Source organism: Ipomoea nil, unplaced genomic scaffold, assembly GCF_001879475.1.
Source record: "Ipomoea nil cultivar Tokyo-kokei standard unplaced genomic scaffold, Asagao_1.1 scaffold1317, whole genome shotgun sequence".
NCBI lineage: Eukaryota > Viridiplantae > Streptophyta > Magnoliopsida > Solanales > Convolvulaceae > Ipomoea > Ipomoea nil.
The window spans coordinates 4165765-4188688 of NW_017617745.1; the positions used below are offsets into that span (position 1 = coordinate 4165765).

The following is a 22924-nucleotide window of genomic DNA, read 5'->3' on the forward strand; positions in this document are numbered from 1 at the left end:
TGTGCTTTCTGGTCCTAGACATCGTTTTCCAATTATTAAGGACGAGATCAATTTGCACAAAGAAAATCAAACTTTCATTAAACAATATTCTCTGATCTACCCATGCATAAAGTAGAAATATTTTTTTGGAAGACCGTGAAAGCCCAACTACCCACTAAATTAACTATCCTAGAATAGTGTTAAATTTGTGTGTTATTTTAGTTGCGTTGCTATTTGTCTCCATCTCTAACAACCATTTTGATTATTATATTAGCCACTAGCTAATTACTCTATTTCAATTCATATGACTAGCTGACAAAATTGCTAGAATAATTTATCCTAAAATTATCTACCTGTAATGGTCTCTTATTTTAAAAAATAAGTCACATCTTATATATTATCACATTTGTAATTCAACGCTAAGTGCAATGCATTTTTAAAAAAGTGAAGATTTTAGTGTTCAAGTTTGCACAATAAAATTGGTGATAAATACAAAAATATCATATTTTTTATTTTTAAATCTGATCTAGTCTGTCCAATTTTTACAGATGTAAAACTAAGATTGATTTTTAATTTTCTCCTAAGAACTTGTTCTCCCGTCATGACCTTTAAGTCAAGCGACTTGAAGTACGTATTTAATCACTATTTTCTGGATATAACTTTTAGAGTTAATACCTCCAATGGTCCTACGAGTATTAGGGGTATACCAGTTGTAATCCTCCGAGTTTTAAATGACCACGTGACAGCCTCCATGTTTTAAAAAATAATCACTCGTGGTTATTTTAGGACGTCTCGTGATCATTTTAAACTCGGATTTTTTAAAAAAAATTAGGACCACTACTGGTTTTTTTTTAAAACAATGAAGGAAGTCTCGTGGTTGTTTAAAATTCGGATGATCATAGCTGGTAAACCCCTAATACTGAGAGGAGCTCGCATGGGTAGCTCAACTGGTCATAGAGGTGAAACCTTGAAAGAATGACCAGGGATCGAGTCTCACCAGCGGCAGTGTGGGAGCAACCTCTCAAAGTGAGGGGGGCTCCTTGTGCACAGTGAGCACTGGTCTAGCCTCTGTGGTTCATGTCAATTGTTATACCCTACACCACGGCCCACATAGCACTATGCATCGCGCGCCTCCCATGGGAGGCGCGCTAGGTTATGTACATCCGAAGCAACCTCTCAAAGTGAGGGGGGCTCCTTGTGCGCAGTGAGCACCGATCTAGCCTCCGAAGCAACCTCTCAAAGTGAGGGGGGCTCCTTGTGCGCAGTGAGCACCGATCTAGCCTCTGTGGTTCATGTCACGGCGCACATAGCACTGTGTGCCGCGCGCCTCCCAAAACGACGTCGTTTTGGGAGGCGCGGTAGGTTATGTACATTCTTTTTATACAATTATGTACATCCGAATCAGAAAATTTGTGTGTATTATGTTAATAGTTGATGTGTATTATGTTAAAAGTTTATGTTTATTATGTATTATGTTAGATTATGTGTATTATATTTAAAAAGAGTATGTATATTTTGTTATATAATTATGTACATTCATGTATACAATTATGTGTATTCTAGTATAACATTATGTACATTCTTGAACAGCGGGTTTTTTTTTTTAAGAAAAAACTACTGCCATTCACTGGGGCGGGAAATTTAAAAAAAAAAAAAGAATTAAAACAACGTCGTTTTGCATCTGGACGCATATTGCAACGCGCGCCGTGGTGTAGGATATAAATTGCCTATTCATGTTCAGTTGAGTCACCATGATTTACATCCTCCCAAATGCTCTGTCGGGCCGGGGTGTGGGGGGCCTTAGGGTTGGGGTTCAGCATTTGAAAGAATACTGAGCATATTTAAAAGCTTAGGTGTAAATATAAGTTACAATTTCATAAAATAAATTAAGCAAGTTGGACCATTGCTCTTGCGATAATTTATGCAAGTTGGACCATTGCTCTAGCGATAATTTAAGCAAGTTGGACCATCTAAAAAATAAATAGATTAATTGATTTTGGAGTGTATTGACCATATATAAATGTATAGGTGTCTGGTTAAGACAGAAAATAGAGGTGCAGGGAATTGAACCCCGTGCCTCTCGCATGCGAAGCGAGCGCTCTACCAAATGAGCTACACCCCCATCAATAATAAAGTAATGGAGCACTAAAATTAAAAAATGATCCATTTTGAAAGACTATGTTCTCTCTCAATTTCTCTAAGTGGTGTCAAAACACAAATTAGCATGCCATCTGTCTGGTTATTATTTTAACTGGATTAGGCTAGTTATATAATTACATTATTGGTCTACTAGGGTTAGCTCGGACAATAAATGTATTTGTCCGACCTGGTCCATACCCAAAAGATTTAAAAATAATAAAGTTTTTTATATTAAATTTCTTTAGTTATGAATTATTGCATTTATCAATGATCGATTAAAAGATAGATTAGGGTTGGTTAAATTAAACCAAACAATAAAATATTGGCACGACACTTCCAACATTCTCTAAGAAAAATAGTAAATTTTTTCTTCATCTTATGTAATTCAAAATTATTATATTTGTCAATTGAAGTATAGTAATAGAAAAGTAACAATAAAGTTGAATAAATTAGAAGACCATTTAAATATATTGATTAGGAAAACACTACCCAATTGAAATGGAGGTGCGGGGAATCGAACCCCGTGCCTCTCGCATGCAAAGCGAGCGCTCTACCATATGAGCTACACCCCCGTGAAAAATAAATTCAAGGGGAACTAAATATATTGAAAAGGTATAACTTACTATAATTTATAAATTTGTTATCCATCTAAGTATATGGGTGGGGCCAACACTACCCAAATCACATCGTACTTTAAGGGTTACAGGTTGGGAGTGCAGGGAATTAAAACATGTGGCTCTATAATGCAAGGTGAGCGCTCTACCATATGAGCTACACCTCCGTTAATAATAAGGTGGGGAAAGATTATGTTATTTAAAAAGTGATCGAGCAGTAATAATATTTGAAAGCGTATAAATTTTAATTTATATTTATAGTGACTTCACATCTTACTTCTTGTGTTGATGAAATGGAAATACAAGAAATTTAACCCATGCACCTCGCATGCAAAGTAAGCACTCTACCATATTAGTTTCACCACCTAATTAATAATAACGTAAGCAAGCGTCAAGCATATTTAAAAGCTTAGGTGTAAATATAAGTTAGAATTTCATAAAATAAATTAAGCAAGTTGGACCATTGCTCTTGCGATAATTTATGCAAGTTGGACCATTGCTCTAGCGATAATTTAAGCAAGTTGGACCATCTAAAAAATAAATAGATTAATTGATTTTGGAGTGTATTGACCATATATAAATGTATAGGTGTCTGGTTAAGACAGAAAATAGAGGTGCAGGGAATTGAACCCCGTGCCTCTCGCATGCGAAGCGAGCGCTCTACCAAATGAGCTACACCCCCATCAATAATAAAGTAATGGAGCACTAATATTAAAAAATGATCCATTTTGAAAGACTATGTTCTCTCTCAATTTCTCTAAGTGGTGTCAACACACAAATTAGCATGCCATCTATCTGGTTATTATTTAAACTGGATTAGGCTAGTTATATAATTACATTATTGGTCTAATATGGTTAGCTCGGACAATAAATGTATTTGTCCGACCTGGTCCATACCCAAAAGATTTAAAAACAATAAAGTTTTTTATATTAAATTTCTTTCGATATGAATTATTGCATTTATCAATGATCGATTAAAATATTGATTAGGGTTAGTTAAATTAAACCAAACAATAAAATATTGACACGACACTTCCAACATTCTCTAAGAAAAATAGTAAATTTTTTCTTCATCTTATGTAATTCAAAATAATTATATTTGTCAATTGAAGTATAGTAATATAAAAGTAACAATAAAGTTGAATAAATTAGAAGACCATTTAAATATATTGATTAGGAAAACACTACACAATTCAAATGGAGGTGCGGGGAATCGAACCCCGTGCCTCTCGCATGCAAAGCGAGCGCTCTACCATATGAGCTACACCCCCGTGAAAAATAAATTCAAGGGGAACTAAATATATTGAAAAGGTATAACTTACTATAATTTATAAATTTGTTATCCATCTAAGTATATGGGTGGGGCCAACACTACCCAAATCACATCGTACTTTAAGGGTTACAGGTTGAGAGTGCAGGGAATTAAAACATGTGGCTCTATAATGCAAGGTGAGCGCTCTACCATATGAGTTACACCTCCGTTAATAATAAGGTGGGGAAAAATTATGTTATTTAAAAAGTGAACGAGCAGTAATAATATTTGAAAATGTATAAATTTTAATTTATATTTATAGAGACTTCACATCTTACTTCTTGTGTTGATGAAATGGAAATACATGAAATTTAACCCATGCACCTCGCATGCAAAGTAAGCACTCTACCATATTAGTTTCAGCACCTAATTAATAATAACGTAAGCAAGCGTCAAGCATATTTAAAAGCTCAGGTGTAAATATAAGTTAGAATTTCTTAAAATAAATTAAGCAAGTTGGACCATTGCTCTTGCGATAATTTATGCAAGTTGGACCATTGCTCTAGCGATAATTTAAGCAAGTTGGACCATCTAAAAAATAAATAGATTGATTGATTTTGGAGTGTATTGACCATATATAAATGTATAGGTGTCTGGTTAAGACATGCCTCTCGCATGCGAAGCGAGCGCTCTACCAAATGAGCTACACCCCCATCAATAATAAAGTAATGGAGAACTAATATTAAAAAATGATACATTTTGAAAGACTATGTTCTCTCTCAATTTCTCTAAGTGGTGTCGAAACACAAATTAGCATGCCATCTGTCTGGTTATTATTTAAACTTGATTAGGCTAGTTATATAATTACATTATTGGTCGAATAGGGTTAGCTCAGACAATAAATGTATTTGTCCGACCTAGTCCATACCCAAAAGATTTAAAAACAATAAAGTTTTTTATATTAAATTTCTTTAGTTATGAATTATTGCATTTATCAATGATCGATTAAAAGATTGATTACGGTTGGTTAAATTAGACCAAACAATAAAATATTGGCACGACACTTCCAACATTGTCTAAGAAAAATAGTAAATTTTTTCTTCATCTTATGTAATTCAAAATTATTATATTTGTCAATTGAAGTATAGTAATACAAAAGTAACAATAAAGTTGAATAAATTAGAAGACCATTTAAATATATTGATTAGGAAAACACTACCCAATTGAAATGGAGGTGCGGGGAATCGAACCCCGTGCCTCTCGCATGCAAAGCGAGCGCTCTACCATATGAGCTACACCCCCGTGACAAATAAATTCAAGGGGAACTAAATATATTCAAAAGGTATAACTTACTATAATTTATAAATTTGTTATCCATCTAAGTATATGGGTGGGGCCAACACTACCCAAATCACATCGTACTTTAAGGGTTACAGGTTGGGAGTGCAGGGAATTAAATCATGTGGCTCTATAATGCAAGGTGAGCGCTCTACCATATGAGCTACACCTCCGTTAATAGTAAGGTGGGGAAAAATTATGTTATTTAAAAAGTGAACGAGCAGTAATAATATTTGAAAATGTATAAATTTTAATTTATATTTATAGAGACGTCACATTTTACTTCTTGTGTTGAAGAAATGGAAATACAAGAAATTTAACCGATGCACCTCGAATGCAAAGTAAGCACTCTACCATATTAGTTTCAGCACCTAATTAATAATAACGTAAGCAAGCGTCAAGCATATTTAAAAGCTTAGGTGTAAATATAAGTTAGAATTTCATTAAATAAATTAAGCAAGATGGACCATTGCTCTTGCGATAATTTATGCAAGTTGGACCATTGCTCTAGCGATAATTTAAGCAAGTTGGACCATCTAAAAAATAAATAGATTAATTGATTTTGGAGTGTATTGACCATATATAAATGTATAGGTGTCTGGTTAAGACAGAAAATAGAGGTGCGGGGAATTGAACCCCGTGCCTCTCGCATGCGAAGCGAGCGCTCTACCAAATGAGCTACACCCCCATCAATAATAAAGTAATGGAGCACTAAAATTAAAAAATGATCCATTTTGAAAGACTATGTTCTCTCTCAATTTCTCTAAGTGGTGTCAAAACACAAATTAGCATGCCATCTGTCTGGTTATTATTTTAACTGGATTAGGCTAGTTATATAATTACATTATTGGTCTACTAGGGTTAGCTCGGACAATAAATGTATTTGTCCGACCTGGTCCATACCCAAAAGATTTAAAAATAATAAAGTGTTTTATATTAAATTTCTTTAGTTATGAATTATTGCATTTATCAATGATCGATTAAAAGATAGATTAGGGTTGGTTAAATTAAACCAAACAATAAAATATTGGCACGACACTTCCAACATTCTCTAAGAAAAATAGTAAATTTTTTCTTCATCTTGTGTAATTCAAAATTATTATATTTGTCAATTGAAGTATAGTAATATAAAAGTAACAATAAAGTTGAATAAATTAGAAGACCATTTAAATATATTGATTAGGAAAACACTACCCAATTGAAATGGAGGTGCGGGGAATCGAACCCCGTGCCTCTCGCATGCAAAGCGAGCGCTCTACCATATGAGCTACACCCCCGTGAAAAATAAATTCAAGGGGAACTAAATATATTGAAATGGTATAACTTACTATAATTTATAAATTTGTTATCCATCTAAGTATATGGGTGGGGCCTACACTACCCAAATCACATCGTACTTTAAGGGTTACAGGTTGGGAGTGCAGGGAATTAAAACATGTGGCTCTATAATGCAAGGTGAGCGCTCTACCATATGAGCTACACCTCCGTTAATAATAAGGTGGGGAAAGATTATGTTATTTAAAAAGTGAACGAGCAGTAATAATATTTGAAAGCGTATAAATTTTAATTTATATTTATAGTGACTTCACATCTTACTTCTTGTGTTGATGAAATGGAAATACAAGAAATTTAACCCATGCACCTCGCATGCAAAGTAAGCACTCTACCATATTAGTTTCACCACCTAATTAATAATAACGTAAGCAAGCGTCAAGCATATTTAAAAGCTTAGGTGTAAATATAAGTTAGAATTTCATAAAATAAATTAAGCAAGTTGGACCATTGCTCTTGCGATAATTTATGCAAGTTGGACCATTGCTCTAGCGATAATTTAAGCAAGTTGGACCATCTAAAAAATAAATAGATTAATTGATTTTGGAGTGTATTGACCATATATAAATGTATAGGTGTCTGGTTAAGACAGAAAATAGAGGTGCGGGGAATTGAACCCCGTGCCTCTCGCATGCGAAGCGAGCGCTCTACCAAATGAGCTACACCCCCATCAATAATAAAGTAATGGAGCACTAAAATTAAAAAATGATCCATTTTGAAAGACTATGTTCTCTCTCAATTTCTCTAAGTGGTGTCAAAACACAAATTAGCATGCCATCTGTCTGGTTATTATTTTAACTGGATTAGGCTAGTTATATAATTACATTATTGGTCTACTAGGGTTAGCTCGGACAATAAATGTATTTGTCCGACCTGGTCCATACCCTAAAGATTTAAAAATAATAAAGTTTTTTATATGAAATTTCTTTAGTTATGAATTATTGCATTTATCAATGATCGATTAAAAGATAGATTAGGGTTGGTTAAATTTAACCAAACAATAAAATATTGGCACGACACTTCCAACATTCTCTAAGAAAAATAGTAAATTTTTTCTTCATCTTATGTAATTCAAAATTATTATATTTGTCAATTGAAGTATAGTAATATAAAAGTAACAATAAAGTTGAATAAATTAGAAGACCATTTAAATATATTGATTTGGAAAACACTACCCAATTGAAATGGAGGTGCGGGGAATCGAACCCCGTGCCTCTCGCATGCAAAGCGAGCGCTCTACCATATGAGCTACACCCCCGTGAAAAATAAATTCAAGGGGAACTAAATATATTCAAAAGGTATAACTTACTATAATTTATAAATTTGTTATCCATCTAAGTATATGGGTGGGGCCAACACTACCCAAATCACATCGTACTTTAAGGGTTACAGGTTGGGAGTGCAGGGAATTAAAACATGTGGCTCTATAATGCAAGGTGAGCGCTCTACCATATGAACTACACCTCCGTTAATAATAAGGTGGGGAAAGATTATGTTATTTAAAAAGTGAACGAGCAGTAATAATATTTGAAAACGTATAAATTTTAATTTATATTTATAGTGACTTCACATCTTACTTCTTGTGTTGATGAAATGGAAATACAAGAAATTTAACCCATGCACCTCGCATGCAAAGTAAGCACTCTAACATATTAGTTTCACCACCTAATTAATAATAACGTAAGCAAGCGTCAAGCATATTTAAAAGCTTAGGTGTAAATATAAGTTAGAATTTCATAAAATAAATTAAGCAAGTTGGACCATTGCTCTTGCGATAATTTATGCAAGTTGGACCATTGCTCTAGCGATAATTTAAGCAAGTTGGACCATCTAAAAAATAAATAGATTAATTGATTTTGGAGTGTATTGACCATATATAAATGTATAGGTGTCTGGTTAAGACAGAAAATAGAGGTGCGGGGAATTGAACCCCGTGCCTCTCGCATGCGAAGCGAGCGCTCTACCAAATGAGCTACACCCCCATCAATAATAAAGTAATGGAGCACTAAAATTAAAAAATGATCCATTTTGAAAGACTATGTTCTCTCTCAATTTCTCTAAGTGGTGTCAAAACACAAATTAGCATGCCATCTGTCTGGTTATTATTTTAACTGGATTAGGCTAGTTATATAATTACATTATTGGTCTACTAGGGTTAGCTCGGACAATAAATGTATTTGTCCGACCTGGTCCATACCCAAAAGATTTAAAAATAATAAAGTTTTTTATATGAAATTTCTTTAGTTATGAATTATTGCATTTATCAATGATCGATTAAAAGATAGATTAGGGTTGGTTAAATTAAACCAAACAATAAAATATTGGCACGACACTTCCAACATTCTCTAAGAAAAATAGTAAATTTTTTCTTCATCTTATGTAATTCAAAATTATTATATTTGTCAATTGAAGTATAGTAATATAAAAGTAACAATAAAGTTGAATAAATTAGAAGACCATTTAAATATATTGATTTGGAAAACACTACCCAATTGAAATGGAGGTGCGGGGAATCGAACCCCGTGCCTCTCGCATGCAAAGCGAGCGCTCTACCATATGAGCTACACCCCCGTGAAAAATAAATTCAAGGGGAACTAAATATATTGAAAAGGTATAACTTACTATAATTTATAAATTTGTTATCCATCTAAGTATATGGGTGGGGCCAACACTACCCAAATCACATCGTACTTTAAGGGTTACAGGTTGGGAGTGCAGGGAATTAAAACATGTGGCTCTATAATGCAAGGTGAGCGCTCTACCATATGAGCTACACCTCCGTTAATAATAAGGTGGGGAAAGATTATGTTATTTAAAAAGTGAACGAGCAGTAATAATATTTGAAAGCGTATAAATTTTAATTTATATTTATAGTGACTTCACATCTTACTTCTTGTGTTGATGAAATGGAAATACAAGAAATTTAACCCATGCACCTCGCATGCAAAGTAAGCACTCTACCATATTAGTTTCACCACCTAATTAATAATAACGTAAGCAAGCGTCAAGCATATTTAAAAGCTTAGGTGTAAATATAAGTTAGAATTTCATAAAATAAATTAAGCAAGTTGGACCATTGCTCTTGCGATAATTTATGCAAGTTGGACCATTGCTCTAGCGATAATTTAAGCAAGTTGGACCATCTAAAAAATAAATAGATTAAATGATTTTGGAGTGTATTGACCATATATAAATGTATAGGTGTCTGGTTAAGACAGAAAATAGAGGTGCAGGGAATTGAACCCCGTGCCTCTCGCATGCGAAGCGAGCGCTCTACCAAATGAGCTACACCCCCATCAATAATAAAGTAATGGAGCACTAAAATTAAAAAATGATCCATTTTGAAAGACTATGTTCTCTCTCAATTTCTCTAAGTGGTGTCAAAACACAAATTAGCATGCCATCTGTCTGGTTATTATTTTAACTGGATTAGGCTAGTTATATAATTACATTATTGGTCTACTAGGGTTAGCTCGGACAATAAATGTATTTGTCCGACCTGGTCCATACCCAAAAGATTTAAAAATAATAAAGTTTTTTATATTAAATTTCTTTAGTTATGAATTATTGCATTTATCAATGATCGATTAAAAGATAGATTAGGGTTGGTTAAATTAAACCAAACAATAAAATATTGGCACGACACTTCCAACATTCTCTAAGAAAAATAGTAAATTTTTTCTTCATCTTATGTAATTCAAAATTATTATATTTGTCAATTGAAGTATAGTAATATAAAAGTAACAATAAAGTTGAATAAATTAGAAGACCATTTAAATATATTGATTAGGAAAACACTACCCAATTGAAATGGAGGTGCGGGGAATCGAACCCCGTGCCTCTCGCATGCAAAGCGAGCGCTCTACCATATGAGCTACACCCCCGTGAAAAATAAATTCAAGGGGAACTAAATATATTCAAAAGGTATAACTTACTATAATTTATAAATTTGTTATCCATCTAAGTATATGGGTGGGGCCAACACTACCCAAATCACATCGTACTTTAAGGGTTACAGGTTGGGAGTGCAGGGAATTAAAACATGTGGCTCTATAATGCAAGGTGAGCGCTCTACCATATGAGCTACACCTCCGTTAATAATAAGGTGGGGAAAGATTATGTTATTTAAAAAGTGAACGAGCAGTAATAATATTTGAAAGCGTATAAATTTTAATTTATATTTATAGTGACTTCACATCTTACTTCTTGTGTTGATGAAATGGAAATACAAGAAATTTAACCCATGCACCTCGCATGCAAAGTAAGCACTCTACCATATTAGTTTCACCACCTAATTAATAATAACGTAAGCAAGCGTCAAGCATATTTAAAAGCTTAGGTGTAAATATAAGTTAGAATTTCATAAAATAAATTAAGCAAGTTGGACCATTGCTCTTGCGATAATTTATGCAAGTTGGACCATTGCTCTAGCGATAATTTAAGCAAGTTGGACCATCTAAAAAATAAATAGATTAATTGATTTTGGAGTGTATTGACCATATATAAATGTATAGGTGTCTGGTTAAGACAGAAAATAGAGGTGCGAGGAATTGAACCCCGTGCCTCTCGCATGCGAAGCGAGCGCTCTACCAAATGAGCTACACCCCCATCAATAATAAAGTAATGGAGCACTAAAATTAAAAAATGATCCATTTTGAAAGACTATGTTCTCTCTCAATTTCTCTAAGTGGTGTCAAAACACAAATTAGCATGCCATCTGTCTGGTTATTATTTTAACTGGATTAGGCTAGTTATATAATTACATTATTGGTCTACTAGGGTTAGCTCGGACAATAAATGTATTTGTCCGACCTGGTCCATACCCAAAAGATTTAAAAATAATAAAGTTTTTTATATGAAATTTCTTTAGTTATGAATTATTGCATTTATCAATGATCGATTAAAAGATAGATTAGGGTTGGTTAAATTAAACCAAACAATAAAATATTGGCACGACACTTCCAACATTCTCAAAGAAAAATAGTAAATTTTTTCTTCATCTTATGTAATTCAAAATTATTATATTTGTCAATTGAAGTATAGTAATATAAAAGTAACAATAAAGTTGAATAAATTAGAAGACCATTTAAATATATTGATTAGGAAAACACTACCCAATTGAAATGGAGGTGCGGGGAATCGAACCCCGTGCCTCTCGCATGCAAAGCGAGCGCTCTACCATATGAGCTACACCCCCGTGAAAAATAAATTCAAGGGGAACTAAATATATTCAAAAGGTATAACTTACTATAATTTATAAATTTGTTATCCATCTAAGTATATGGGTGGGGCCAACACTACCCAAATCACATCGTACTTTAAGGGTTACAGGTTGGGAGTGCAGGGAATTAAAACATGTGGCTCTATAATGCAAGGTGAGCGCTCTACCATATGAGCTACACCTCCGTTAATAATAAGGTGGGGAAAAATTATGTTATTTAAAAAGTGAACGAGCAGTAATAATATTTGAAAATGTATAAATTTTAATTTATATTTATAGAGACTTCACATCTTACTTCTTGTGCTGATGAAATGGAAATACAAGAAATTTAACCCATGCACCTCACATGCAAAGTAAGCACTCTACCATATTAGTTTCAGCACCTAATTAATAATAACGTAAGCAAGCGTCAAGCATATTTAAAAGCTCAGGTGTAAATATAAGTTAGAATTTCTTAAAATAAATTAAGAAAGTTGGACCATTGCTCTTGCGATAATTTATGCAAGTTGGACCATTGCTCTAGTGATAATTTAAGCAAGTTGGACCATCTAAAAAATAAATAGATTGATTGATTTTGGAGTGTATTGACCATATATAAATGTATAGGTGTCTGGTTAAGACATGCCTCTCGCATGCGAAGCGAGCGCTCTACCAAATGAGCTACATCCCCATCAATAATAAAGTAATGGAGCACTAATATTAAAAAATGATACATTTTGAAAGACTATGTTCTCTCTCAATTTCTCTAAGTGGTGTCGAAACACAAATTAGCATGCCATCTGTCTGGTTATTATTTAAACTGGATTAGGCTAGTTATATAATTACATTATTGGTCGAATAGGGTTAGCTCAGACAATAAATGTATTTGTCCGACCTGGTCCATACCCAAAAGATTTAAAAACAATAAAGTTTTTTATATTAAATTTCTCTAGTTATGAATTATTGCATTTATCAATGATCGATTAAAAGATTGATTAGGGTTGGTTAAATTAGACCAAACAATAAAATATTGGCACGACACTTCCAACATTCTCTAAGAAAAATAGCAAATTTTTTCTTCATCTTATGTAATTCAAAATTATTATATTTGTTAATTTAAGTATAGTAATATAAAAGTAACAATAAAGTTGAATAAATTAGAAGACCATTTAAATATATTGATTAGGAAAATACTACCCAATTGAAATGGAGGTGCGGGGAATCGAACCCCGTGCCTCTCGCATGCAAAGCGAGCGCTTTACCATATGAGCTACACCCCCGTGAAAAATAAATTCAAGGGGAACTAAATATATTCAAAAGGTATAACTTACTATAATTTATAAATTTGTTATCCATCTAAGTATATGGGTGGGGCCAACACTACCCAAATCACATCGTACTTTAAGGGTTACAGGTTGGGAGTGCAGGGAATTAAAACATGTGGCTCTATAATGCAAGGTGAGCGCTCTACAATATGAGCTACACCTCCGTTAATAGTAAGGTGGGGAAAAATTATGTTATTTAAAAAGTGAACGAGCAGTAATAATATTTGAAAATGTATATATTTTAATTTATATTTATAGAGACTTCACATCTTACTTCTTGTGTTGATGAAATGGAAATACAAGAAATTTAACCGATGCACCTCGAATGCAAAGTAAGCACTCTACCATATTAGTTTCACCACCTAATTAATAATAACGTAAGCAAGCGTCAAGCATATTTAAAAGCTCAGGTGTAAATATAAGTTAGAATTTCATAAAATAAATTAAGCAAGTTGGACCATTGCTCTTGCGATAATTTATGCAAGTTGGACCATTGCTCTAGCGATAATTTAAGCAAGTTGGACCATCTAAAAATAAATAGATTGATTGATTTTGGAGTGTATTGACCATTTATAAATGTATAGGTGTCTGGTTAAGACAGAAAATGGAGGTGCGGGGAATTGAACCCCGTGCCTCTCGCATGCGAAGCGAGCGCTCTACCAAATGAGCTACACCCCCATCAATAATAACGCAATGGAGCACTAAAATTAAAAAATGGTCCATTTTGAAAGACTATGTTCTCTCTCAATTTCTCTAAGTGGTGTCAAAACACAAATTAGCATGCCATCTGTCTGGTTATTATTTAAACTGGATTAGGCTAGTTATATAATTACATTATTGGTCTAATAGGGTTAGCTCAGACAATAAATGTATTTGTCCGACCTAGTCCATACCCTTTGGCTAACCTAAGTCTATCTATTATTAAAATAAATTAGCCAATATAGGTTTTTAATGTGTACAAAATATGTACACTTACACCACTCTTCCCACCGATGTGAGAAAAGTGGCAAAACTATGGGGAGTCGAACCGCCTCCCCTTATGCTTTATTTTTATTTTTAATTTTTTTTTTAATTTTATTTCATTTATTAAATTATTATTATTAATATTAATATTATTATTATTATTATTATTATTATTATTATTATTATTATTATTATTATGTATACCCTTTTAGATTATTTTACATGTTAACCGCTAACTTAAATAGCTAATTTTACCAAACATCTTTTTACTAATCGCTGATATAATCTGTTGGTCAAGCCATCTAATACAATCCGTTATTTTCTAACCGCTAACATAATCCGCTAACGCTAACCGCTAACCGCTGATTGCCAAACAATATCATAGATTATTATTTGGAGATTCTATAAAATAATAAGTAGAATTGCATTTATTAATATGAAAGTATATGTATTGTAATTTTAATGTAAATTTGTAATAACTGGTTGCTTTTCATTTTTTACGCAAAATCTACGTTATATTCATTAGATTAATAGTAAAAATAATGCGTAGAAATAATTCTAAAACAAATGGGCTTCTTGAATTACCGATTCTATTCTATTTTTCGCATAATCTTCCTTATATTCTCCAATTACTGATTCTTTTAAATTTTAATTTTATCGTATAATCTTCCTTATATTCTCCAATTTCTGATTCTTTTCCATTTTTCCATTTTTAGCACTAAACTTATTATTATTATTAAGTGTTTGGGCAGAAAGTTAAAAAGTAGGATTTTGTTTTTATTAATAGTATGAATATAGATAGATTTGGAAAAAAAGTGTTATCATGCCTTCTGGTTTATAATGATTGACATGTAAAAAATTTTCACTCCAAATATTTTATAACATTTTCAATCTAATATAGTTACATGATACAGAGTATTTTTCTAATTTTTCAATTTTAATATTGTTGAATTGTATTACGAATAGGAATTTTAATGTAGAATTGTTATACGAATAGGAAAGTAGAAAACAATATATTCTATTAAGAATTGTATTACACTATTTTATAATATTAGAATATAAATTTTAATGTAGAATTGTAGTACGAATAGTAAAGTAAGAAACAATAAATTCTATTAAGAATTGTATTACACTGTTTTACAATATTGCACAAATCAGAATAGTCTATGATTGTTTTGCGCAGGAAGTTAAAATAAATGATTTTGTTTTTATTAATAGTATAGATATATAATAATTATTAGATTTTATATAATAATAATTTGACAGGTAGTTTGGGTAGAAGTTGTAAAAGTAGGATTTTTTTTATTAATTTAATTTAACATAAGAATTATTAGATTACCCTGTGGGCTGTGGGCATGTTTGGTAAATGACGGATCTGCCAAAATTATGACAGATCTGTTAGTTTAGCATTTTGACCTTGGTCAAAATACTAAAAAAAAAAAGTGTTTTGTTATTCAGCGATATAGAGCATCAATTTGCTCCAAACCACTGAAAATGCAAACACTGCAATTTGTAGCGTTTGCACTTAGCGTTTCAGGATAAGGCTTTCCTGTCCCTAAAACACCGCTATATTATTTTATTTTTTAACCAACATTTACTGTGTAAGAGCCATTTCAATTCATTGAATACAAGAGCCAGTTTGGCTGGCTCACAACTTTCCCATCAACGACTGGGCAAGCTTAATGTTTACCTTGGAGCTTTGAGGTTCTTTTATAGGAGCCTCAAGGTTCCCGTGCCACTTTTTCCACCGATGTAGAAAAAGTGGCAAAACGAAGGGGAGCCGAGCTGACTCCCCTTGTGCTTAATTTTTTTTTAAATTTTTTAATTTTATTTCTTTATATTAAATTATTATTATTATTATTATTATTATTATTATTATTATTATTATTATTATTATTATTATTATTATTGATACATTTGCAACAAGAAAATGTTATTAAGCTTTCTGATTTATAATGATTGACATGCAAATTTTTCACTCGAAATATTTTACAACGTCGTGCTGGTTTTACGACCGATGGGTAGCCGTTCGGCGGGACAACACTACCATAAACGCTTACAGGGCGTTTGGTTGGAGGGGGGGAATTATGTGGGAAAGGAATTGTAATTCCATGGGAGTTGAATTACTGGGAATAAAGTGGGAATTTAAATTCCAGTGTTTGGTTGATAGGAATAGAATTACTGGGAATTTCAATTCCAATGTTTGGTATACATGGGAATTGAAAGGGAATAAGTAGTATAAAGTCAAAAATGTCCATTATTGTTGTTAGACATTAATTTTAGGTTAAAAAAGGAAGGGGTAATTTTGACTCATCACTATCTTTTTTTCCTAGGAATTAAAATACCGGGGGGGGGGGGGGGGGGGGGGGGGGGGACATGGGATTTTAATTCCATGAAAATGGGGGAATTGCAATTCCATGGAATTGCAATTCCCTCCAACCAAACTACGGAATTTAATGGCCTTTGGAATTAGGTGGGAATTAAGTGGGAAGGGAATTTAAAATCCCTCCAACCAAACGCCCTGTTAGGGTTTTGCGATTGTAGTTGAGAGAGAGTAATGTGTTATTATTCCAAGAGAGTTTCGACTCTTTACATGATGACCTTGTGGGGATATTTATACAAGAGAACTAGCTTTCGACAAGGAAAGTAGGTCAAAAAGTAGAGCTAAATTGGCTATGGAATCTACCATAATTAATGTAACAGCTGCCAAAGCTGGAAAACGGAAGCTATTTAGATAAGGAAAAGAATCTCTGCTAAATCCACCGTTAACCGTTTCTGGGTGCGTACTCGGTCGGGGACGCACTGCTCGCCTGGTGAGGTAGCCCAACTAGGAAGGCTGAGACACTCAAGCAAGGACGCTGCCGCGTAAAGCCTAGTCGCCCGTCCGGGTCCTTCGTAAGGAACTCGGCCGAGGAACGCCGACTACCGAGCCTGGTCGCCCATCCGGGTCCCCGGAGGAAACCTAGTCGAGGACACGCCAACTACTGAGCCTATTCGCCCAGCCGTTCTTGGATGGAACCCAGTCGGGGACACGCTGGTTTCTGGGCTTGATCACTGTGCTATTAGCCAGCCGGCTCCTATCTGGGTGCATGCTCACTTGCTAGCCTGGTCTCCCGGGTGCAGCATCCTTTCTCGAAGCCACCAAGTGTTAAGCCGTGCTCGTGCCTGACTGCTGCTTAGCCCTTTCTAGTCCGGGAGCCCGATTTGGGGTATCTATCACCAGTCCTTCACTTTTTTTTTTTTTTTGGATTTAGTCGAGCGATAATCCGAAAAAGCAAAAAGTGCCGATAAGATTTGACTGCCTTGACACAGTTTTCCTCTTGTACGAGCCGGTGCCTAGCCGGAGACCTGTGCATCTACCAACTGGTTCCACCTACGCCCCGACTGGTTATGCGAAGCGGTACGGTCGCAGATGTGTAATTATGACAAACACCTCAACTTTCGCCTACGATCAAAACAATGGAAGGCACAACAATGTGCACTACAAGACACAACAATTTATTGTGCTCTCGAAGGGTAAACAATGTGCTCTGGAAGGATGAACAATATGTACACTAAGGCAAAACAATATACAATTCGAAGGCACAACAATGTATAGTACTCTGGAAGAAACAACAATGTGTTCAGGAAGACACACCAATATGCTCTGGAGACCGGCTCAACAATGTGCTCTGTAAGGCAAAGCAATGTGCACTGGAAGGTATATTAAGGTGCTCTGGAAGGAACACAACATTGTGCGTATAAGACATACCATTGTGCTCTGCAAGAATGGAAAATATGCACTAGAAGAAAAATAAAACGAACTTATGTAAACAAAATTACCATAATACCATCGCATTATTTATTTATTTATAAATATCTCCAATTTGGACCCTTGATCTGGACTCAATCAACACATATAATTTAATCCTATTTTTCACCTAAGGCAACTGTTTCACTTAACCGCATATATATATATATATATATATATATATATATATATATATATATATATATATATATATGCAATTTAGTATTTTGTCTATTAAAGTTTAAGTTTATGAACATATATAACCAATAATATTATGAGTATAGTATATAATAATATTATTAAACAAGATGTATTAGTTGACACAAAATAAAACGATGTTATTTTGGGGTTCACCGTGATTGTGCTTTCTGGTCCTAGACATCGTTTTCCAATTATTAAGGACGAGATCAATTTGCACAAAGAAAATCAAACTTTCATTAAACAATATTCTCTGATCTACCCATGCATAAAGTAGAAATATTTTTTTGGAAGACCGTGAAAGCCCAACTACCCACTAAATTAACTATCCTAGAATAGTGTTAAATTTGTGTGTTATTTTAGTTGCGTTGCTATTTGTCTCCATCTCTAACAACCATTTTGATTATTATATTAGCCACTAGCTAATTACTCTATTTCAATTCATATGACTAGCTGACAAAATTGCTAGAATAATTTATCCTAAAATTATCTACCTGTAATGGTCTCTTATTTTAAAAAATAAGTCACATCTTATATATTATCACATTTGTAATTCAACGCTAAGTGCAATGCATTTTTAAAAAAGTGAAGATTTTAGTGTTCAAGTTTGCACAATAAAATTGGTGATAAATACAAAAATATCATATTTTTTATTTTTAAATCTGATCTAGTCTGTCCAATTTTTACAGATGTAAAACTAAGATTGATTTTTAATTTTCTCCTAAGAACTTGTTCTCCCGTCATGACCTTTAAGTCAAGCGACTTGAAGTACGTATTTAATCACTATTTTCTGGATATAACTTTTAGAGTTAATACCTCCAATGGTCCTACGAGTATTAGGGGTATACCAGTTGTAATCCTCCGAGTTTTAAATGACCACGTGACAGCCTCCATGTTTTAAAAAATAATCACTCGTGGTTATTTTAGGACGTCTCGTGATCATTTTAAACTCGGATTTTTTAAAAAAAATTAGGACCACTACTGGTTTTTTTTTAAAACAATGAAGGAAGTCTCGTGGTTGTTTAAAATTCGGATGATCATAGCTGGTAAACCCCTAATACTGAGAGGAGCTCGCATGGGTAGCTCAACTGGTCATAGAGGTGAAACCTTGAAAGAATGACCAGGGATCGAGTCTCACCAGCGGCAGTGTGGGAGCAACCTCTCAAAGTGAGGGGGCTCCTTGTGCACAGTGAGCACTGGTCTAGCCTCTGTGGTTCATGTCAATTGTTATACCCTACACCACGGCCCACATAGCACTATGCATCGCGCGCCTCCCATGGGAGGCGCGCTAGGTTATGTACATCCGAAGCAACCTCTCAAAGTGAGGGGGGCTCCTTGTGCGCAGTGAGCACCGATCTAGCCTCCGAAGCAACCTCTCAAAGTGAGGGGGGCTCCTTGTGCGCAGTGAGCACCGATCTAGCCTCTGTGGTTCATGTCACGGCGCACATAGCACTGTGTGCCGCGCGCCTCCCAAAACGACGTCGTTTTGGGAGGCGCGGTAGGTTATGTACATTCTTTTTATACAATTATGTACATCCGAATCAGAAAATTTGTGTGTATTATGTTAATAGTTGATGTGTATTATGTTAAAAGTTTATGTTTATTATGTATTATGTTAGATTATGTGTATTATATTTAAAAAGAGTATGTATATTTTGTTATATAATTATGTACATTCATGTATACAATTATGTGTATTCTAGTATAACATTATGTACATTCTTGAACAGCGGGTTTTTTTTTTAAGAAAAAACTACTGCCATTCACTGGGGCGGGAAATTTAAAAAAAAAAAAAAGAATTAAAACAACGTCGTTTTGCATCTGGACGCATATTGCAACGCGCGCCGTGGTGTAGGATATAAATTGCCTATTCATGTTCAGTTGAGTCACCATGATTTACATCCTCCCAAATGCTCTGTCGGGCCGGGGTGTGGGGGGCCTTAGGGTTGGGGTTCAGCATTTGAAAGAATACTGAGAGGACCAATAACTTTTAGGGAAAATTGTAAAAAATGCCCCTCTATAATATGCCAATTATCAATGTCACTCCTGAATTATGAGTGGTGTAAATGTTGCCCCTCAATTATCAAAATGGTGCACATATAGCCCCTCCCGTAACGGACATGTGGTTCCCCGTTAATGTACGACATCGTTAAGTCGGAGTAAATATGTAATTTAGTTATTTTTTCCCTCCCTCAATTCAAAGTACCAGTGATGGACAGCGGTGGGAACCACAGGTCCGTTACGGGAGGGGCTATATGTGCACCATTTTGATAATTGAGGGGCAACATTTACACCACTCATAATTCAAGGGTGACATTGATAATTGGCATATTATAGAGGGGCATTTTTTACAATTTTCCCTAACTTTTAACTCCATACGGTAACTGGTAAGTCGATACTATAAATAGGTGGGAAGTGCAGATAGATTCTACATGCAGCAACTCGTTTAATAAAGTAGAAAATTAAAAATACAGCTGAGAAAGATCTATCATGGCTGAAAATGGGAAACTCCATGGTGAGCTTCTTCAAGCCGAAGCCCATACATGGAACCACAGTCTGAGCTACATAGATTCTGCAGCACTCAAATGTGCTGTTCAGTTAGGCATCCCAGATACCATCCATAACCATGCTAAACCCATGCCTCTTTCCAACCTTATCGCCGCCCTTCCTATCCACCCTTCCAAGGCTCCCTACATCCACCGCCTCACCCGCTTTTTGGTCCACTCCAGCGTGCTTTTGGTCACAAAATCTGGAGGAGATGAAGAGCAAGAAGAGTGCTACTCACTCACGCCTGTAGGCCGCCTTTTGGTGAAAGAAGAAGCCATAAATTTAAGGGCATTCCTTAACATTTGTAATGAATATGTTTTCCAGAAGTCATGTTACGCCTTGGGTGATTGGTTCCAGAACGACGATCCTAGCCCGTTTTGCACTGCCCACGGGGAGAAAATCTGGGACTATATCTCCCATGAGCCAGTGTACAATGATGTTTTTAATGAAGCCACGGCTAAAGATTCGGAATTGATCATGGAAGTGTTGTTGAATGGCGAGTCGAAACGTGTGTTTGATGGGCTTAAATCGTTGGTGGACGTAGCTGGTGGCAACGGTGCGGTTGCCTCAGCCATAGCCAAATGTTTTCCGGCTATGAAATGCATTGTCCTCGATCTCCCACACGTCATAGCCAGTGTGCCTGCAGGGAACATTGAGAACATGGAGTTTGTAGCTGGAAATATGTTTGAAAGTATCCCTGCTGCTAATGCAGTATTACTCAAGGTATTTTTTTTCTTCTACTTAATTACAGATTTGGTCCCTCGACTATAAGGATTTAAGGATTTCACCAATCTGGTCCTCGACTTTTAAAATTTCATAATTTAGTCCCCGACTATATTTGACATCTGTTAACTCGAGACCAAATTGGTAATTTGCTATAGTCAAGGGACCATTTCGGTCATCATATGCACCATTTTCTCCGAAAGTTAATTACTGAAATGGTCCCTTGACTATAGTGAAATTACCAATTTGATCGCGAGTTAACAAATGTCTAACAGTTAGGACCATTTCAGATAAAAAAAAACATAGTCAGGGACTAAATTGAGAAATTTTGAAAGTTCAGGATCAGATTGAATCCTCATAGTCGAGGGACCAAATCGGTAATTAACTCTTTTTTTCTTCCCTTTTCTTCCCTTTACTCATCCTTTACTAATTTATTTCTCTTGGTCTTTAAGCCTATGCCCAACAATTCTCTAACCACTGGGTGCTGGACATGATATTTCACCAATTTCTGCCTAACAATTCCGTCAACCTTAATTGCTTTTGTTGGAATTGTGACCTGACTCTTACATCACTTGTTAGAATCAAACGCTTATCATTACACCAAAAGTTGTAGCGCACCGCGAATGCACAACTTTATTTCATTATATCTCCACATTGTTGGGTGCTGGACTTGACCCTTAAAGGCCTCCGCCCAACAATCCCCCAGCCACCGGGTGCTGGACTTGACATTTCGCTGGCCTCCGCCTACAACAATTCCCCCTAGCACCGACAAACTACTTGTTAGGAACGAGCACTTACCACTACACCAAAAGGTATAGCGCATATCGAATACACAACTTTATTACATTATACCTCCACATTTTAGAGCTGTAGGGTGCTAGACTTGGACTTCTGCCCAACAATATCCAGCCACCTGGTGCTGTAGTTGGCCTATCACCAGCCTCCGCACAACACATATATATAAACCTAATATCATATCATTAATGAGATCTGATCTTGAAATGCAAAAAATAATTAAACAGTGGATTATGCACGACTGGGAAGATGAAGAGTGTGTGAAGATATTGAAGAAGTGCAGGGAGGCAATTCCAATTAGGGAAGAAGGAGGGAAAGTGATCATCATAGACATGGTGATGGAAGATCCAAAACGGACTGACGCCTATTACAACAAAGCGCAGCTCTACATGGATTTCTTAGTGATGGCTCTCTATGGGAGTAAAGAGAGAAACAAGAAGCAATGGGAGAAACTCTTTTCTGAAGCGGGTTTTAGTGACTACAAAATAACACCCACCTTGGGGTTAAGGTCTCTCATTGAAGTCTTCCCTAAATAAAATGTTATGTTCCTTTGTATTGTGGTGCATGTTTGAATAAAACTTGTAAGCCTCATACATCAAGCATTTCATCATTCTGTTTGCTAAATTATATTGTCAGGCATTCAATATGATAGTTTAAAAAAAACAAAAGAAACAAAAAACATTTCTTATATGTTGCCTTAAATTGTTCTTATATATTTAACGGGAATAT

General features: G+C 34.9%; 1 protein-coding gene and 17 non-coding genes across 18 annotated transcripts; 1 reads left to right on the forward strand and 17 right to left on the reverse strand.

Annotated features, from left to right (window-relative positions):
* Positions 1–2028: 2028 nt before the first annotated feature.
* TRNAA-CGC lies at positions 2029–2101 on the reverse strand. Its single transcript has one exon. It is a non-coding gene; the product is annotated as a tRNA-Ala (tRNA).
* A 516-nt stretch (positions 2102–2617) lies between these two features.
* On the reverse strand, positions 2618–2690 carry TRNAA-UGC. Its single transcript has one exon. It is a non-coding gene; the product is annotated as a tRNA-Ala (tRNA).
* Positions 2691–3341: 651 nt separating this feature from the next.
* TRNAA-CGC lies at positions 3342–3414 on the reverse strand. The gene has a single exon. It is a non-coding gene; the product is annotated as a tRNA-Ala (tRNA).
* A 516-nt stretch (positions 3415–3930) lies between these two features.
* On the reverse strand, positions 3931–4003 carry TRNAA-UGC. The gene has a single exon. It is a non-coding gene; the product is annotated as a tRNA-Ala (tRNA).
* Positions 4004–5213: 1210 nt separating this feature from the next.
* On the reverse strand, positions 5214–5286 carry TRNAA-UGC. Its single transcript has one exon. It is a non-coding gene; the product is annotated as a tRNA-Ala (tRNA).
* A 651-nt stretch (positions 5287–5937) lies between these two features.
* On the reverse strand, positions 5938–6010 carry TRNAA-CGC. The gene has a single exon. It is a non-coding gene; the product is annotated as a tRNA-Ala (tRNA).
* Positions 6011–6526: 516 nt separating this feature from the next.
* TRNAA-UGC lies at positions 6527–6599 on the reverse strand. Its single transcript has one exon. It is a non-coding gene; the product is annotated as a tRNA-Ala (tRNA).
* A 651-nt stretch (positions 6600–7250) lies between these two features.
* Positions 7251–7323, reverse strand: TRNAA-CGC. Its single transcript has one exon. It is a non-coding gene; the product is annotated as a tRNA-Ala (tRNA).
* A 516-nt stretch (positions 7324–7839) lies between these two features.
* Positions 7840–7912, reverse strand: TRNAA-UGC. The gene has a single exon. It is a non-coding gene; the product is annotated as a tRNA-Ala (tRNA).
* Positions 7913–8563: 651 nt separating this feature from the next.
* TRNAA-CGC lies at positions 8564–8636 on the reverse strand. Its single transcript has one exon. It is a non-coding gene; the product is annotated as a tRNA-Ala (tRNA).
* Positions 8637–9152: 516 nt separating this feature from the next.
* TRNAA-UGC lies at positions 9153–9225 on the reverse strand. Its single transcript has one exon. It is a non-coding gene; the product is annotated as a tRNA-Ala (tRNA).
* Positions 9226–9876: 651 nt separating this feature from the next.
* On the reverse strand, positions 9877–9949 carry TRNAA-CGC. The gene has a single exon. It is a non-coding gene; the product is annotated as a tRNA-Ala (tRNA).
* A 516-nt stretch (positions 9950–10465) lies between these two features.
* TRNAA-UGC lies at positions 10466–10538 on the reverse strand. Its single transcript has one exon. It is a non-coding gene; the product is annotated as a tRNA-Ala (tRNA).
* A 651-nt stretch (positions 10539–11189) lies between these two features.
* On the reverse strand, positions 11190–11262 carry TRNAA-CGC. The gene has a single exon. It is a non-coding gene; the product is annotated as a tRNA-Ala (tRNA).
* A 516-nt stretch (positions 11263–11778) lies between these two features.
* Positions 11779–11851, reverse strand: TRNAA-UGC. The gene has a single exon. It is a non-coding gene; the product is annotated as a tRNA-Ala (tRNA).
* Positions 11852–13061: 1210 nt separating this feature from the next.
* TRNAA-UGC lies at positions 13062–13134 on the reverse strand. Its single transcript has one exon. It is a non-coding gene; the product is annotated as a tRNA-Ala (tRNA).
* A 650-nt stretch (positions 13135–13784) lies between these two features.
* On the reverse strand, positions 13785–13857 carry TRNAA-CGC. The gene has a single exon. It is a non-coding gene; the product is annotated as a tRNA-Ala (tRNA).
* A 6704-nt stretch (positions 13858–20561) lies between these two features.
* On the forward strand, positions 20562–22824 carry LOC109185321 (trans-resveratrol di-O-methyltransferase-like). The gene is made up of 2 exons (XM_019335295.1): positions 20562–21400; positions 22423–22824. Exons 1-2 carry the CDS (start codon positions 20621–20623, stop codon positions 22729–22731), a joined length of 1089 nt encoding a protein of 362 aa, XP_019190840.1. The 5' UTR covers positions 20562–20620; the 3' UTR covers positions 22732–22824.
* Positions 22825–22924: the final 100 nt, after the last annotated feature.

Excerpts from the sequence above, each read along its gene's own strand:
- LOC109185321 (XM_019335295.1), top strand. The coding sequence starts at position 20,621 with ATGGCTGAAAATGGGAAACTCCATGGTGAGCTTCTTCAAGCCGAAGCC. Across the intron at positions 21,401-22,422 it reads CTAATGCAGTATTACTCAAG|TGGATTATGCACGACTGGGA; the intron begins GTATTTTTTTTC and ends ATAATTAAACAG.